This window comes from Coptis chinensis, chromosome 9 (assembly GCF_015680905.1).
Source record: "Coptis chinensis isolate HL-2020 chromosome 9, ASM1568090v1, whole genome shotgun sequence".
Taxonomy (NCBI): Eukaryota; Viridiplantae; Streptophyta; class Magnoliopsida; order Ranunculales; family Ranunculaceae; genus Coptis; species Coptis chinensis.
Window position 1 is genome coordinate 66,464,783 of NC_141464.1, and position 17,760 is coordinate 66,482,542.

The window sequence follows — 17,760 nt, forward strand, 5'->3', positions numbered from 1 at the left end:
CTACTAAAACTGAAAACTACACACATCGAATATATAGTTCTGAAGAAATGAATGGGTGAATATGTGATATATAAATAAGCTGTGAAGAACAAGAACATGTTTTAAGTGAGTCATTGGATTCGTTTTTCTTTTTCTTGAAAAGGAATGAGAAGAGAGAAATGCCACTGAAGCATTTTATTCTTTTTTTAACAAAATTGTTGTTAATTGGATTATTTGTGTGTTAATGAAATATTGTTGCTAAAATTACAACATCACTAAGGGAATATTTCAATTTTTCAAGAAAAAATGGGTGAATTGTGATATATAAAGTCGAAATATTAATTATTCTAAAATCAATCAAAATTTCAAATATGATAGGAGTTGAAATTTGATGAATTTCGGTTTTTAGATTTGTCAGAATTCTGAGAATTCCGAAATCCCGAACTATGACAAAAACTGCATGTAAAAAGAAACAGATCGAAACATAGTGTGTGGACTGTGGACTACTGTCATACTGTGGACTTTGGTGTCTGAACTCTGAAGGGAAGAACCGAAATGGATGTGAAGGACCACTATGACTAAAATGAAATGCTTATCTTTTTCCAATTTCTTTGTTTTTTTATTTTTACGTTAATACTTCTGATACTATGCTGTAGCCTTTCTAGATTTTTTGTACCATGTAGGCCACTGTGGCACTGCACCATGACTCTGTTGTTTCTTTTTGTTTATTAATGAATTAGGGAGGGATTTTTGAGATTATCTATTTTGTCGCCTTCAAAATAGTTCAAAATCTTGCTGCCCACAGCTTGGAATCAGGGCGTTCAATCATTCATCATGGTTCAACGCTGGAGCAGAAAAATGTAATGCATAGGCTCTTATCAGAAACATATAAATGCAATGGATGAATGGATGATATAACAATGAAGATATATACAATGCAAGGAACGCTATCGGGGCCTCCAACCAAAAGCCCAAGGTGTAGTCTGGCCCAAAACTGGGTTCGTCTGACTTTTGAAGTGGGTGTTGAAATACAAGCAAGGTAAAGCAACTGCCTTTGTTTGTTGAATGCAGAATGCCCCAACATCTTAAGATGCAAAAACAACATATGGAATCCATGAGCTCGTAAGGGGTGGTAAGTCAATAAGGGCACCAAGATTTGATATGGATCATGTACTCACCTCTAAATTTATTGAAATTCAAACAAATTATAAGCAGGCTTGTGAATTTCTGATGATGCACCGTGTACGTAAAGTAATATGAGCTAACAGTACAATTTCTCCCAAGATCCATTTGGCAACCAAGTAAAATGCATATCAAGAAGGTTCTACGGCTTATTTACACCCCCAATATTTAAATATGAGTACGTTACGTGTTTACAAAATGTACAATCTATCATAATGAGGCTTAAAAAATTATGTATTAACCCAGCTCCTATTGATTTGGGGTACTATAGCTCTTACATGTTTTTGATTTACTATGTAATCCTACATTGTATCTTCTTACTAAATGTTGGAGAGCACAGGGCCCTCACAAATATAAAATGTAATTTTTCTTTTGCTTAATACAATTAAAGCTAAAAAAAAAATTGTACTATACTTCACATTTTGTAAACTGGACTTCTAATGTTCACGATTTCGATCCGAATCACGGAATTCTGCTAGATATTTCAGTTTTTGAAAAAAAAAACGAAACTGTATCGAAATATCAATCAATCCGAATCACAGAATTCCACAGAATATTTCAGTTTTTGAAAAAAAAAACGAAACTGTATTGAAATATCAATTTAGGGTAGAAAACATTGAATTTTGAAATCTTGTAGGAATATATAGAATTCTAGTTTTTGGAAAAATGAAATTCCGACGAATTTGAAATCTCGAACTGTGGTCGCAGGTTTTCACTCTTCAGATTTTCTCAACTAAATTGGGTGTGACTGTTTTAAAGAAGTATATCACTGAAAAGTGAAAAAGTGTAAAATTTAGTGGAACATGGCAAATTATTGACAGAGTATGGTAGAGAAAATGCCAAGCCTAACATTCATTATGCAGACAGATCGTGCAAAGTTGCATAATGCATTGGCCTTTGGAATAAAATAAAGGGTAAATCTAGGGTGCAAGGAATAAAATAAAAGGGTAAATTTAATGTGCGCAGGAGAGAGAAAGTGAGGGTAAATCTAGGCCACTTACACACAGAGTTAAAGGTGTATTTCAACAAAAAAGTACTAATCCAAAAGCATATACATCTCGCGCACCATACATCTCGCGCACTGAAGACATGCTCAAAATAAAAAGCTGGTCAGACACGAAACAAAAGAAGAACAAATCCATATGGATGTTTTCACATGGTCTTGTGCAAACTGCAAATACCTACATAACTATATATGGTACTCACTTTGTGTTCCAGGAAGCTAAGTTTGATGTTACGCGTTCTGCTTTTTCTCAACCATTTAAAGATCTCCTGTAGTTGGCCATGATTTTGGGTCCTAGTTCCCATGCCAACATAAGTTGTTCTAGCTTGGCTTCAAAGTCATATAAATCAAGAGAGAATGCAAAATCAATTCAATGACTGCTAAAGTGAGTAAATAAGACCACGACAATGAGACCAATGCCTAGAAATACTGTGAAAAGGGATGCTATCATGCTAAAGTGGGCTTACACCACGACAATGGAGACCAATGCCTAGAAATGCTGTGAAAAGGATGAATGCATGTTTTCACAGCTTGGAAAAAAACGTTAAATAATACAAAAGTATATGCAAGTGGATATTTGATCCGCACCTAATGGTATTTTTTTCGTCTTAATACCATGTTACCTTGTTAGCAATTCGTTAAATTGTGAATCGAATTTTTGAAGGACGAAACGTATAATACTTTCGAATGTTTAAAAAATTCGGAATAATTTGTGATTTTTTGTCTAGAAACGTATAATACGGATTTTGGCGAATTTTTCAAAAATTCGAGTAAAAAATCCGGCTCCAAAAAAAAAAAAAAATTTTGAAAATTTGGTTGCGTTTTTGTTATTTTTTATGTATTTTGTCCTCACTCTTACTTTAAGTCCCCAACTCTTACATTTTTAGTGATAAATTAATCCAAAAGCTTTGTTTTTATACTTTTTGGGCAATATTTAAATTGTCATGTCATGGTGTATGTATTTTAAAATTTGAACGGTAATTTCAATCCAAAACAAATAAATGAAGGTATCTATGTGGACCATTCAATTGGTTTCAATGCTTTTGTAGCTAAATTGTTTAGATATATTTGTTATGTTGTAAAAAATGACAACTATTATTAATATTTACTAACATAATATCACGAATTTTTTACTTCCGAATTTTTGCAACCAAACGTTTAAAACGCGTATTAATTAAACACCACATAATTGTCGTATTGTGAATTTTTGACTGTACCATTTTTTTGAATCACTGAATAATTCTCGAATTATTCTCGTTCTGAATTTTTGCCGTATCCCAAATTGCTAACAAGGTCATGGTATCCTCAATTCTTAAGAGCATTTCCAATGCAAGCAGCAATTTTTCACTTCCCCGTAAGACTATTTCCCCTCTTTGTTATTTTTCTGGTGAAAAGTTGTCAATGGTTGCCCAATGTAGAGGTGATTATAAATTTCGGACAGAATGTTTTATTTCGTCTGAATGTAAAAATCAAATAAATGCGCTGGACGAAAATGAAACATCTCGTCCGAAGTTTAAAAAAAACAAAAAAAAGTCGAAAAAACACGGCGGGACGAGATGTTCTGGGAAAAAAAACAAGAAAAAAAATAATCAAAAGAACACATAAGACGAAATAAAAGGTTTCATCCGAAACTCACAACTCGGTAACAATCTCGGTAGCAAGTGTTATCCTCATTGTCACTAAGTTACAAGCTACTTTCATTGTCACATTTGCATTGGGCAAGAGTTTTTGGCTCCATAAGGATGACAAATCCATATTTCCCCTCATAGTGACTTGCATTGGGAATGCTCTAAATGGAGATGGTTGTATGAACTCCACCTTAAAGTTACTCCACTTCTAATAGTTATTGACTTACCAGATGAATTGAAAGCTAACATTTTGTGAAGATATATATCACATGATGGAGAACACTCTCACAAACAATCAGCTCAATTGAATACGTTTAACATTGTCAAAAATTATACCGAAATTATAAAAATATGAGCAGTTAGATAATTTTATAACATTATAAATGATTTTTGACAATGTTGTAGATCTTCAAATGAATTGATATTTTGTGAAGATAATTTCTATTGTGTGGAAAACATCTCCACCAAAAATTAATTTCTAATTCATTGTATTTAGTTGTAGAGTTTTTTTGGAGTTATTTTAAGTGGATCTCTACCAAAAATTATCTTCTAATTTATTGTATTTAGTGGTGGAGTTTTTTTTTGGAGTTATTTTAAATGGAGTTCATATAACCATCCCCATTCCTGCTAATACTTATAGAAAACTTTATAAAAAAATTATTGATGCTGCTTTAAATTGAGATGAAATTCTTGCTTAGGTGGCGTGTGTATAACACTTAATTGGAGTCTCAATATCAAGATTAATTAGAATTGTAATTTCTAGCTCAATTTATCTTATATATATACATGCAAATAACATGTATATAATTTATCATTATACATAAAAAGATTCGGCGATTAAGAGAACCAAAGACACGTTATGTCACTAATTAAGCTCTAGATTTTTTTCAGAAAACATACATAGATCCACAATTAATTTTATCAAGTTTGTGAGAAATTTAAGAGACATGAAGCACACATGCCGTCTCATACTCTCATGCTATTGTTTATTTCTTCATGTGCTATTCTTCTTGAATAATTATCAGTCGTTTGACATTGCAAATATCTTGGAGTGGTACCCACGTTGGGGCAACTTCAGTTCACTTCTTCACTCCTAACGCATCTTAATAGTAATTATCAACTTATCCCACTCTTTGGATCTTTCAAAGTTTCAAAAGGAAATATTGATGAATTCTTGTACAAAGAGAAGTATGTAGGTCATATGTTGTATTCAACATTTCAACTAAGTGGGTTGATTTTTGTTGTCTTGCATCAGGATTTCCTCATATTAAAAGTCCCTATTTGGACAGCAGATGTTAACGTGAGCAAATGATGCTTAGAAAAATTGTTGTTGTTGATTTAAAAGTCATTATATGTGGTGCTTGAAGTTAGAGGTTGGTATCATGGATGGATGAGATACCCTTTTGATCTTTCAATATTGATACAAGGTGTAACATCACATTCTAATTAATCGATAAATCTAACACGCCGGTTAATTTTCTAGTGTTACGTGGAAGGCACCTTGTGATACTAGATTTTCTAATCTTATTATTATTTTTAGTTTTAGGTATTGGGAAGAGTTCGTGAACAATGTTCTCTGCCTTGTCTTGGAAGTGAATTTTTTCATACAGTAGGAAAACGTTAATCAATGAGCAGACGATATAGTACTTTTCGATATTTTAGATCGATCTTTATTTCCGAGGCAAGGATATTCAAATGTGAATGACCCCCATTATCTTTGATCGTTGTAAATTTAATATTGTTCGTCTTTTGATGATTTAGCTGTTAAATTCACATTAGCAACAGAAGAATTGTTTTGAAAAGTTGAGAGTTGAAAATAAAGTACAACATTCAACAGCACAAAGGGCCATCCAGAAAAGATGTCCACATCAGGTTGATGGCAAGATTGGCAACATACCTCTAATAATTTGTCTTTCGTTTATTGAAGAAGAATTCTCGTTATTGACGCCAAAAAACATTCTCCCCCATTTAATTATTATTATTACCAACAAATCCTTAATTATAGCTCACGGACCAAAACACCCCCGACATGGCGACAATCACCTTCCCATGACAATGTTTACCACTCTGCTCATTATTTGGACTCATAGAACTTTTGGCACCCTTCTTCTCCCATAGTGCCCTCAGTCAGTGGTTGGGACTTTTGAGTGGTAGATGCACTGACTGGAGGTGCATAAATGTAAAATATATCAATATTAGTAGGTTTCAGTTCATCAAAAACAAGCTAAGACGAAAAATAACAAGTCATGCATTGTGGAACTGTACGGTATGACGGATTACATAGACAAATTTTCGCCTAACAAACCCTACCACACACACGTACTTTGTACTGATTAAAGTCTTACCCAATAACTAGTATGACATACTGATCGAGATTCAGAACTGCATTGCATTATTTGCATCCAATTATTAATTAACTAGCTCTACTAAACAGTAATATTCAAAAATTCATTGCGGCAAACCTCAAAATAGAAAAAAAATCTTCTACCTAATAATTATTAGGTTAGTTAGGTTTGACAGTTAGTTCAAAATTCAAATACTAGCTGACTCTTAAAGATCAACTCATCAACAAGACAACAACCACTATTAAACCAAAAGGACAATTTCGTCAAATGAAAAGTATACACCACTCCTTTACAGTGGAGGGAATAATAAACCGCGTTTTTTTAATATACAAACGGCGACTCACGTATAATAATGGACTCATGATAATAATAATAATAAAAGAAATAGACCGGATCTTATTTCCATTACATAACACATGAACTGATAAAACTCACTCACAAAAACTTGCTGCCGTTGGTCATTTAAAGGTTGGTCATATCTGTTTATATTGTTGTACAAGTCAACACAATCTATATATGTTAGTTCTTCCGTATTATTATGTTATTATATATTCCAGCTTGATCTAAACATTTATAGGCTAATGATGTTGAGGAGTGTAGTTTTATTAAGTCAATATTCATTAAAGAGTCTGTGTTTGATTTGTGAGAATAAGTCTTACCATGGGAAACTTCCATTTTAAAAGGTGGTTTCTGGGTCAAACTGTTGATTTTAAGAAACTTTTTGCAACACCATAGTGTGATTGTGTATTTGTGTGGGAAAGTTTACATAAGGGAGAAGTGGAAGTGGATGAGTTTAGGTGAGATTTTAGCTTTTGAATGGGAAAAATTTCCACACAAAAATGAACTAACCAATAAGAATTTATGTTGGTTAAATCAAACACACCCTAACTTTGTGTTGATTTGGATACATGTATGTATGTTTTTTTTTTTGAAAGTGTAATTTATGTGATTGCAGGTGATTTGGAATGATTTGAGGAATAAATAAGAGTGGGGGGTTTTGAGGGAATTGGATATGAAGGGAGTGTCTCAGGGTTTGATAATTGGGATATCGATTGGAGTGATAATCGGAGTGCTTTTGGCGATTTCAGCTTTGTTTTGTATTAGGTACCGAAGAAAACATTCACAAATAGGGAACAGCAGTTCAAGGAGAGCGTCGACAATACCTATTCGGACTAACGGTTTCGATTCTGTTACGATTTTGTCAGACTCTACTACTGGTCAGGAATCGCCGAAAACGGTGGATGGGAAAAATGGTATGGCCATATGGCTTGAAGGGGCTAAGAGGAAAAGTGTGGTTTCTGGAATACCCAAATACCCTTACAAGTATGTTGGTATCTCTCTGTCACAATACACAACTATTAAGACTTTTCGTTCTCTATTGAATCTTATGTAAAATTAGGATTAGCCGATTAGCATGCTATCAGATTTCTGTTTGCCTAGAAAATTTGATATGTAATGTTGTTTAAATACTTCTGAATGAAGAGATTATCCTATGAAATGTACTGCATATCCAATGGCCTTATTTTTGAGTTTTTGTAAAATCTAGTACTCCAAAATATGTCTGTTACATTTCGTGTACGATATTGATCTTGAACTTTGGAGTAGGTGAAAGGGAATGTGAGTGTTTGCTTAATGGAATTATTTTTTACCAGTCCTATCTTGTATCGTTGTAACAAATACAACTTCTGGTGCATAACTCATTTAAGCCCTTTGCAGACCAGAAAAACGAATGGGGAATAGATTGAGCTATAGTAACTTCTAGGCCTTATGAAATGGCTTGTTGATGTCTGTGTAATTAGTTCTTAGTCATTCAGTTTCAGTTGTTTGCACAAAACTATATGGGATAAATTAATAAATACTTATTTATATAACTGAATGGACTGTGAATGAGAATTCTTATATAACCTATCATTATGACTTATGAGTATGTCATGATTCATGACAATGACCATATGTGTGAAAGAAGTGGTAGCTGATTTTGGTTGCACGAATGAAATTTGAAGCACAGTTGTTCCAATGAATTTCGACTTTTGTTTGTAACTCCCATTCCTCAGTGAAGTTGTAAGTTTCCTCGCCGTTTCTTTATTTAACTAGGCTTCATGCGGTGCTTGCACAGAGAATTGCAGAAAGCAACTCATAATTTCACAACGGTGATTGGGCAAGGAGCATTTGGTCCTGTTTACAGAGCTCAAATGTCTACCGGAGAGACTGTTGCAGTAAAAGTCCTTGCTACAGACTCTAGGCAAGGAGAAAAGGAATTCCAGACAGAGGTACTTCGTACTTCTGGTCATTGTCTCAAGTACTATTTCCATTGAATAAATTTTCCTTACCCATGACTAAGAAACTTACTGTTATGGCGTTATGAACTTTTGTGGTTTTTCCACATGAGCTTATCATTTGTGATATCTTACTTGGGTCTTCCTTGTGATCAATTGCAGTGATAATTATTAAATACAAGCATGGCTTAAATAAATTTCTCTTGAAAACACTTTGGTGTCTAGCAATTGTGTTTTTTCTGGCTAAACCATAATCATAGAAGTCAACCCTGCACTTATTGATTCAATGAAGGGAAATGGTTGGAGCTTTTCGTGGATGTTTTGTCCTTATTTACTGATCTTAATTTTTCTTGAGAGTTGAGCCAGTGTCAAATTGTATCTACCATTCTACCCACCACCTCCCTTTTTTTAATGTTTGACCACCAATTTAGAACTTTAGATACCTATATACTCATCGTGGTATTTCAAACGTGTATTGGCATTTGTCAATAATGTGTGCATATGATCGATGGAAGTTCTTGTTTTCTTCATTGCTTTCATCTTTAGAATATTTATGTTTGAGTTTCTGGTCAGTCGGATAGAATTTTCCTTTTCAAATAAGCCTTTCTGGATTTGACAGTACTCCTTTTACTTCCTCAGGTTTTGCTACTTGGGAGATTACATCACAGGAACCTTGTGAATTTGGTGGGATATTGCGCAGAAAGAGGGCAGCATATGCTTATATATGTGTATATGAGTAATGGAAGTCTTGCTTCTCATTTATATAGTAAGTCCACATTTCTTTCGTACGTAAAAAACTTATAAGCTAAAGACAGTATCTGCTGTCCAATTTGACTAGATGTCTAGATATAAGAAAAATAAATAAGTCAGTCAATATTAGCGTATAAACTTGTCACAAAATTATCCATATTCAATTGATAATAATACCTGGGGGCTAGAGTATGAATCTGCTTTTTCCCTGGTTAAGTGGTCTTGTGTGTCTTGGGGTCTTCTCAAAATTCCCCTGTTCAGTTGATCAAACTCTCTCTGTTCACTGATTCTAAAATTTCTACAAAATGCGTTAAAATGAAGATTGCTACAAAGTTCTATTCTGTTTCGTCTTTATTTTCTCTTCTCTGTCCCTCTATGTTCCTTCTGCTTTACATGCTGTATAGTCTGTAGAATTATGTAAACTATTAGTTTGTAAATTTTTTGGGTGTTTTTATTTTAATTTTTAATTTAAGTTTTTATGGAAGTGTATTTTACATTAGAGTCTAGGCCCCCAATGTCATAACCTGTTAACTCATTAGCTTTGCCTACATCCATACCTTGATTGTTGTACAATGCAGTTCAACATGGTTTTTATTATTTAATGTGTCTAATTTGCAGGCGAAAAGCATGAAACGTTGAGTTGGGAATTGAGGGTTCAGACAGCTCTAGACGTAGCAAGGGGTTTGGAGTATCTTCACGATGGGGTATGATTGTTATTCTTTGCAGGAAAATCGGGCTAAAAGCGTTTGCAGGAACAATTAAGATTAACTCTCTTTTCTTACTACAGGCTGTTCCTCCTGTTGTGCACCGGGACATCAAGTCTTCTAACATACTGTTAGATCGGGCCATGAAAGCCAGAGTGCGTAATACTTCTTCATATGCACATAGTGATTAAAAGTTGAGATAGGAAATGAAGCTAAATTCGACGTAGTAATATCAGTACTTAGTGGGTGTCCCAAGTAGTTTGGCCCTATTCAGTCACTTTTTAATCAAAATTCGTATAAAAGTTGAGGCACACTAATCTAATGTTCATTGTTGAAAAGTTTTAATGCTTGTTATATTGAATCAAACAGGTAGCTGACTTTGGTCTTTCAAGGGAAGAAATGGTTGACCAGCATGCATCTAATGTCAGGGGAACTTTTGGATATCTGGACCCCGAGTATATATCAACAAGGGCCTTCACAAAAAAAAGTGATGTTTATAGTTTCGGTGTCCTACTCTTTGAACTTGTCGCAGGGAGGAATCCTCAACAAGGACTCATGGAATATGTTGAGCTTGTAAGATATCTCTGCTGCTGCATCTTTTTCTGTCAGAACTACTTTTCACAATTATTATTATTATTATTATTATTATTATTATTATCATTATTATATATAGGAGCACCTTACCATTTAAAAGATGGAGAAATAAAACAAGGAAATTTGTGAATGCAAGCAATTGCAACGGAATGCCTAAGCAAGTAACTCTCGTTGCAAGCTATCTTCTTCTCTTTTTCTGTCACTTTAATGTTTCACTTGATAGAAGAACACTTTTTTCCTGTCTGAAAGGGCTATGAATTGAGACCAAAGGATGTTCGTCTTGGTGTCTACTGTCTAGTAGATAACCAAGTGTATTCTCTAGTTCGTATTTGTACTTACATGAAAAACTTTAAATGAGCCTCAATTCGCTACACAGCATTAGCATTTCAGTAGGCATGTATAATATATTTTTTAAGTTTTTAATTCTGATCAACAGGCGGCGATGAATGCTGGTGGTAGAGCTGGTTGGGAGGAGATAGTGGATTCCCGTTTGGATGGAAAGTTTGATGTGAAAGAACTGAACGATGTTGCAGCCCTTGCATACAAATGCATCAATCGAGTCCCAAAGAAGCGACCTTCTATGAGGGATATTGTTCAAGCACTGCTTCGGATAGTGAAGCTGAGGTACAGTAGGAAGAGTCACAAACGAGTCTTGTCAGCCACAGACGAAGAAGTTGTTATCGATGTAGACCAACAATCAGAAAATCAACTTCCTATCAGCAGACTTAGAAGAGAGGAATCTATAGATGGCAATAAAGATACGCCTGAAGTTTGATGCTGTATTTTTCAAAAAATCTCCCCTTCAGTTTTGGGTGTAAAGTATTGAGTGATGCTACAATGGAACTAAAGCAGAACTGCTTCAGTTGAGAGCGAGACGTGGGACTCCATTAGAAGGTCGCAGGCAGTCCTGAATTTTGTAACGTAGTCCCACATTTTGTATATCTGATTATGTTTACACGAAAAGAAAGGTAAAAGGGAAATAGGAACAAAACTGATATTTTTTCGTTTGTTGTATGTAAATACTTTTTTTCTTTTCTGAAATGAATACTCAATCTCTTCTTGGTGTTTCATTTTCTCTGTTACTTCTTCATAATTTTGTATTCGTGGTTAGTTAGTTTTATATTTCAGATTAACAGGATTGAGGGATTTGGTTTTACAACTTGATGAGAACGTATGGTGGTTAAAAGTACATGGTAGTTATTCAACATGGATCCGGAATCAGCTGGTCAGGCAATCTAAATTCCTTCCATTTATTGCTTTGTCAGTGTACTCAGTCCAGGGAAGCATCTTCACAGTTTTCAGGACTTGGTTACAACTCCAAATGGGAAAACTTCATCGAAAAGTACTTATAAGTTATAACTGCATTATGTATAGAGTTAGGTGGTCTTAAAATGAAACTTTTGATAATCGAATTCAGGTTAATTGCGTTAGTTGAAAACAGAGGAAACACTCGTCAAAGAGACCGATGAAAATATCCACCAGAAAAAAAAAAAAAAAAAAAAACGGACGAGGTTACTTAGCTGCAGGTTCTAGCTTAGGGCCTCCTTGGTCTTAGTAGTACTACTAGTTCTTAGATTTCTCTGTTACCCATTTGTCAGCAGATGCATCCTCTTCTTCTTTTTTATCAATAAAAGTGTGGTCATTGATATTCTTGGGATAGGAGAATATTAGTTGAAATAAACATTCTCTTTTGTTTTGAGTCTCTGTGAGTGTGGAATCAATAAGCCTGAGTCCTACATGGTGGTTATTCCTGAAGTATTGGAAATATTCATATCCCAAATCAGTAATACTGTTCTGTACCCTGCAAGACCATCAGTAAGTTATATAATTTTATCAGATAACACAAAACCACCATTTTCATTGTAACCTCCGAAGACTCGATCTACATAAAATGGTGCATAACTGCATACGTTTGGAAAATATATTAAAAACCCCAAGATAAACATACAGAATATGTATATATATATATATATATAGTGGTACTGTAGTCACTGATACGCAACCACTTTTGGTCATACTAATAGACAACATAGATACATCCAGTGGAAGAGGCTTTTCATTCAAGTCTCTTCAGTCTTGTAGTGGCCCAGCTTTCTTGAAATACTCAACAGATTGGTCGTAAATTTCTTCAATGCCATACTTGAAACTGAAGCCTTCGTTAGTAAGCTTCTCTGAGGAGAGAATCAGCTTTGCGTTTGCAGAAAAATCTCCAAAGCTGCAGAATATCACAATTTAGACAATGATAATGAAATGATACTACTGCAATCTCACACTAGAGAAACTACAAACAAGCCAAAAGTGAGCCTGAACTTTTCACTCAGCACACTGTGGCTGTGTATGTCAATCAAGCCGAACCATTGCATAATGTTGGAATCACTTAACCAATTGATCACTTGCTTTGCTTCAGACAGTTAACTAAAGAATGTGATGCACATTTCCAGTGCGTGTTTCAGTGTTTTATATGTTCGGACCAATAATGAAGTAAACTGTACGGTTTCCCATAACCTGGTTAGTCAAGATAGGTACCAATATTGGTTGAATTGGCCGGAAGGTTCATATAAGTTTGCGTTCCATGAACTTGTTTTCATTTACTTTGTATGAATAAATGTTCAAATAAATGGATGTTCTATGGAAAGTAGCTTACTCAGTAGGAACTTTGTATTGTGGATATCTTTTGTTCAGAAACTTTGCAAGCTCAGGAAAACTGGTATTGATGGGAGAACAAATATATCGACCTGAAGCTGATTCCTCCTCTGCTAGAAAGATGTGTGCTCTAACAACATCCTCAACGTGTGACAATGAGATTGAGCCAGAGAGAATTTGCATCCCTTTCAAACCATTTATCAAAAATTCGTTTCCTGCAATATCAATCATTCGAATAGAGAACAATGCCGTTTTAATTTCAGAATTTGTTTCCTCAGAATTTTTGAACTACTTATATTCTTATCAAGGTTATCCTATGTAAATCCATTGAAATAGTAATGCTCGATCAGCTACTTAACCTGACATGTTAGATATTCGTATTTGTGCATTTGATAGAGTTAAACTGCAAAAAGGAAATCATATAATGAGCACACAAGTCTACTTGATTGGAATGCAGACCTGTGATCAATGACATGGCCAGGCAGATGCTACTGGGGACATTAGGAGTGATAGATGGACCTGCCATTAGCGAAGGGATAACAGTGATGAGTTCTATCTTGTTTTCTTTAGCATATTTCCAAGCTGTCTTCTCTGCCAGTGTCTTTGAAGCTGCATATCCCTGCAAATGCCATACTCATAAAATGCACTTCTTGTGAAAACATTGTAACAATCATCATGGGCAAAATGCATCCATGCTTTCACATACCCAAGTAGGTGGCTTCTCAGAATATAAATACTCAACATCAGTCCAGCACTCTTCATCCATTACCAGATTAGTGCTGTTCAGCTTGTTAATTGACACAGCAGCTGCCGACGATGTCACTACAACCCGCTTCACTGTCTGCGCTTTCGTGCATGCCTTCAAAATATCTAGCGTCCCTTGAATTGCCGGTTTGATCATGTCCTTCTGCTCTCATAATAAAGAAACTATAAAATAACTCTTTTTTTCCAAAAAAAAAAGTCAAAACAAAAATGCGGTGAGCGTGGATCGAACACGCGACCTTCAGATCTTCAGTCTGACGCTCTCCCAACTGAGCTATCCCCGCAAACTGGGAATGGGGTGAGAGAGGCTCGAACTCTCGACCTCAGGATCACTCAATGTAGCTATGAGACCTACGCGCTAGCCAACTGCGCCACCACCCCTTTGTGCCTTCTATCAAACTTTTTACCACACAACAATATGATGAATGATTGTGTTGGCTCACATGTCACATGTTGATTAACCTTGAAATGACCTCCTTAATCCCTGAGCTCTTATGTCCTTTTTTTGTATGAAAAAAAAAATGGTTCTAGACTACTAGGGGGAAAGCCTTTGTTATGCCATTGTTCGTCTAAACCAGTTAGGGGCTAATTGATGGTCTTAGTATTGGACAAGATTTGGTAATGTTATGTACGTTTATCTTAGGGCAATAGTCTTCCTACTAAGTAGGGCTGGCAATGGGTCAGATAAGAACCGATATCCGATCCGGTCTGAACCAATAAAAGCGGGTCTGGAATAGGTAGTTAGCATATTAGATTAGTTCTGGGTTGGTTCTAGATTAAGTATGTACGGAACCGTTATAGGCCTGATCTGATTAAAAAATTTAGTCTTATTCTCCACCATATATTTCTATTACCACAACATTGCAATATTTAAAGTTCTAAAATAAGATACGCAAAATACATATGTAATATTACGATATGTTTTTTACATAATAAAAAGATGGTTTCTATCTAAAGGAAAATCCTCCCTTACAAATTTGGATTTAAAATAATTTACTATGCATTTTGGATTTGTGTATCTTGTTTTTGTGTTTAGCAAAAAAAAAATTATTTAATATTTATATAACGAAAATTATGATCTAATTATAAAAAAACTCGGTTCACCGGGTTGAAATTGAACTTATTGGTTCGGAACGGATCGGATCCGGAATCAAAAAAATGTTTTTAGTTCGGTTCTGGTTCTCTAACTCAAATATCCATTCGAGTCGGGTCCGGTTCTAGGTCTATATTGTTGAAAAGCGAATCAGTTTTGGATTTGCATATATCCAGACCGATCCAATCCATTGCCAGCCCTACTAATAATGCAGCGGACAACATTCTTTTTGTATTTGCTCCATCGTTATCACTAAATAAATCATTTGTATGAGCAAATAAATCATTTGGTATCATCTTGATATGTGTCAATTACCTCAGGATCCTCAGAAGCAAAGTCAACTGGTGTGGCAGTGTGGAACACAATGTGGCATCCCATAACTGCCTCTTCAAAGCTCCCTTCATCAGTTAAATCTGCTCGGTAAATTTTTAGCTCGCCCAAATTGTGCAGCTCCAAAAGGTGAGAGATCTTTTTCAGGTCATCTACATCATAATAATTCATAAGCATATGGATTCAGTCTATTCACCAAAACAAATGTTAAACTATATGAGCATAAATTTGGTATGCCATTAGATTATTTTTAGTACAAGTTTAATTATGCAATTTCCGTGTATACCATTACCAAGAGCAGATTTTTTTTTTCTAAGCAATATTTCCATCGCTAAATTCTGCATGTATAAGGAACAAGGTCATATTGTGCCATATAAAGTTCATCTGGTCCATATTGGATGAGAATATACTTAAACCACAATAGTAGCAACAAAAATAATGGCATGCGAAGCAAGGATTAATGGCTCTCCGGCCTTTGGTGTTATTAAAACACCAAATGTGAATGATCACTAAATATCATTCGAATGTCATTGTTCATATATGTTTCTTTCTACATGTAATGCAAGATCAGATCAACCAACAAACCTAGGTCTCTAGCAGTAGTGTTGACAGCATAACCTTTTGCAGCAAGTGCTTAATGAGCAAAGAAGCCATATATCCAGTACCTCCAGTCACACACGCCTTCAACTTCTTATCAATTGTTTTATCATCCATGTTATTGCTCGATTTACAAAGGGGACAAAACTGAGTTATTATATACACCCTCTATCTTGTCCTACGGAAAATTTATGAGCCTGCATTCTTAGTTTGGCCTTCCTAGATAGATGACGAGTAGCTGAGCATGTGAAAATATGTATAACATAAGACATCTGAAAGTCCAGCATGCGCAAATGTAACCAAACACCAAACAGTCTGAACCATGTGTTGTAGACACTGACACCAACACATTTTGGTTCTATTCTTTTGGAGCCAAAACTCTTGGGCCGTTGATTGGGCTCTGGTTTTAGGTTCAACTCTTTTACAGACAGAACCCTTGATTTGGCACTTCAGTTAACTAGCTGGGGTGTAAAATGAAGGCAAATCTGAGGAAGCCCATGGAATTCATCCCTAGCCCCTAGGGTCTTTGGACCAATCCATGATTTTTTTTGTGCAACTGGCCTGGACCAGACATCTAGACTCTAGATTGATGAGCCTCTAATTATGTTACATTTAATTTGGTATTATTTCACATAAGACAAAATAGATCTGACAAATTTGGCACGTACACCTTTCACTTGCACTCTCACAAGGCCGGTTCATAAAATCTAAACTATTGTCATTTGTCAACTACACTAGCTTTTTAACCCGGCCCCAGACGGGTGCCTCATAGCTATGATAGCTATGAGATATGAAAAATTATATTAATCACTCATTCAAAATTTCAGACCATTTCTATAAAAAGGAAACACCATACCTTGATAAAACATATCGACTTCTTTTTTGTTGTTAGGTTTAATAATAGAAGTTTCATTGAGTTTTTGTGAGAATGTCAAATGTGGCGAAAATAATATTGAAGCTACTTGAAGAAAGCAAAACATTCTCAATCATAATAAAATAATTATGATAAACACTACTTATAATACAAAACTATATTTGTCGAGACATTCCCCACATGTAATACAAAACATGTTTTAGGGTTATTAGTTCAATGCATATACATCAAGTTTTTGATTTTCCATTAATTATTATTTACGGTTAGTTCAATGTAGTACATTCCATCCAGTTCCAATTTCTCATTAATTATTCTTTTGAGATTAGTTCAATGCAATAATTGCATCAAGTTTCCAATTTTCCGTTAATTATTATTTGAGGTTAGTTCGGTTGCAATTGCATCCACTTTATGATTTCCCATTTGTTATTCATTAAGGTTAATTCAATACAGTTGCATCTAGTTTTCGATGTTTCGTTAATTAGTCTTTTAGATTAGTTCATTGCATTTGCATCCAGGTTCTAATCTCCTATTAATTACTCTTTAAGGTTAGTTCAATACATCCGAACCAATTTTTGATTTTTCCGTTAATTATTTTTTTCTAGGTTAGTTCGATGGTTTACAATTTCTAGTTATTTATACTTTGAGGTCAGTGTGATACAGTTACATCCGGCTTTCGATTTCCACTTAACTATTCTTTAAGGTTATTTTAATACATTTGCATCCAATTTCTGATTTCCTGTTAGTTAATCTCTGATTTTAGTTTAATGCAGTTGCATCCAGTTTCTGATTTTCAGTTAATTATTATTTGAGGTTAGTTCAATACAGTTGCATCCAATTTCCGTTTTTATGCTAATTGTTATTTGAGGTTAGTTCAATGTTTTTGCATTAAGTTTTCAATTTTCTGTTAATTATTTTTTGAGGTTAGTTCAATGCAGTTACATCAAATTTATAATTTCCCGTTAATTATTCATTTAGGTTAGTTCAGTGCAGTTTCATCCAT

The 17,760-nt window shown here is 34.7% G+C and overlaps 2 protein-coding genes and 2 non-coding genes across 6 annotated transcripts; 1 reads left to right on the plus strand and 3 right to left on the minus strand.

Moving 5' to 3' along the window:
- The first annotated feature begins 6,470 nt into the window (after nucleotides 1-6,470).
- Nucleotides 6,471-11,531, plus strand: LOC147477463 (calcium/calmodulin-regulated receptor-like kinase 1). Of its 3 annotated transcripts, none has more exons than XM_086582381.1 (8): nucleotides 6,471-6,605; nucleotides 7,093-7,460; nucleotides 8,254-8,407; nucleotides 9,053-9,179; nucleotides 9,782-9,867; nucleotides 9,951-10,022; nucleotides 10,237-10,440; nucleotides 10,898-11,531. In XM_086582381.1, the coding sequence occupies exons 2-8, from the start codon at nucleotides 7,150-7,152 to the stop codon at nucleotides 11,234-11,236; spliced, it is 1,293 nt and encodes a 430-aa protein (XP_086438507.1). In that variant the 5' UTR covers nucleotides 6,471-6,605; nucleotides 7,093-7,149; the 3' UTR covers nucleotides 11,237-11,531. The 3 variants fall into 3 exon arrangements, with proteins under 3 accessions (XP_086438507.1, XP_086438509.1, XP_086438508.1); XM_086582383.1 differs by having other exon boundaries at nucleotides 6,574-6,605; nucleotides 8,232-8,407; XM_086582382.1 differs by having other exon boundaries at nucleotides 6,594-6,934.
- Nucleotides 11,532-12,299: 768 nt separating this feature from the next.
- On the minus strand, nucleotides 12,300-16,037 carry LOC147477464 (anthocyanidin reductase ((2S)-flavan-3-ol-forming)-like). Its single transcript, XM_086582685.1, is given in 7 exon segments — nucleotides 12,300-12,676; nucleotides 13,106-13,319; nucleotides 13,564-13,723; nucleotides 13,811-14,011; nucleotides 15,275-15,441; nucleotides 15,875-15,913; nucleotides 15,916-16,037. Coding segments are annotated over 7 exon segments (1,014 nt in total). The 5' UTR covers nucleotides 16,004-16,037; the 3' UTR covers nucleotides 12,300-12,531.
- TRNAF-GAA (transfer RNA phenylalanine (anticodon GAA)) lies at nucleotides 14,078-14,150 on the minus strand. The gene has a single exon. It is a non-coding gene; the product is annotated as a tRNA-Phe (tRNA).
- TRNAM-CAU (transfer RNA methionine (anticodon CAU)) lies at nucleotides 14,161-14,247 on the minus strand. The gene is given in 2 exon segments: nucleotides 14,161-14,196; nucleotides 14,210-14,247. It is a non-coding gene; the product is annotated as a tRNA-Met (tRNA).
- Nucleotides 16,038-17,760: the final 1,723 nt, after the last annotated feature.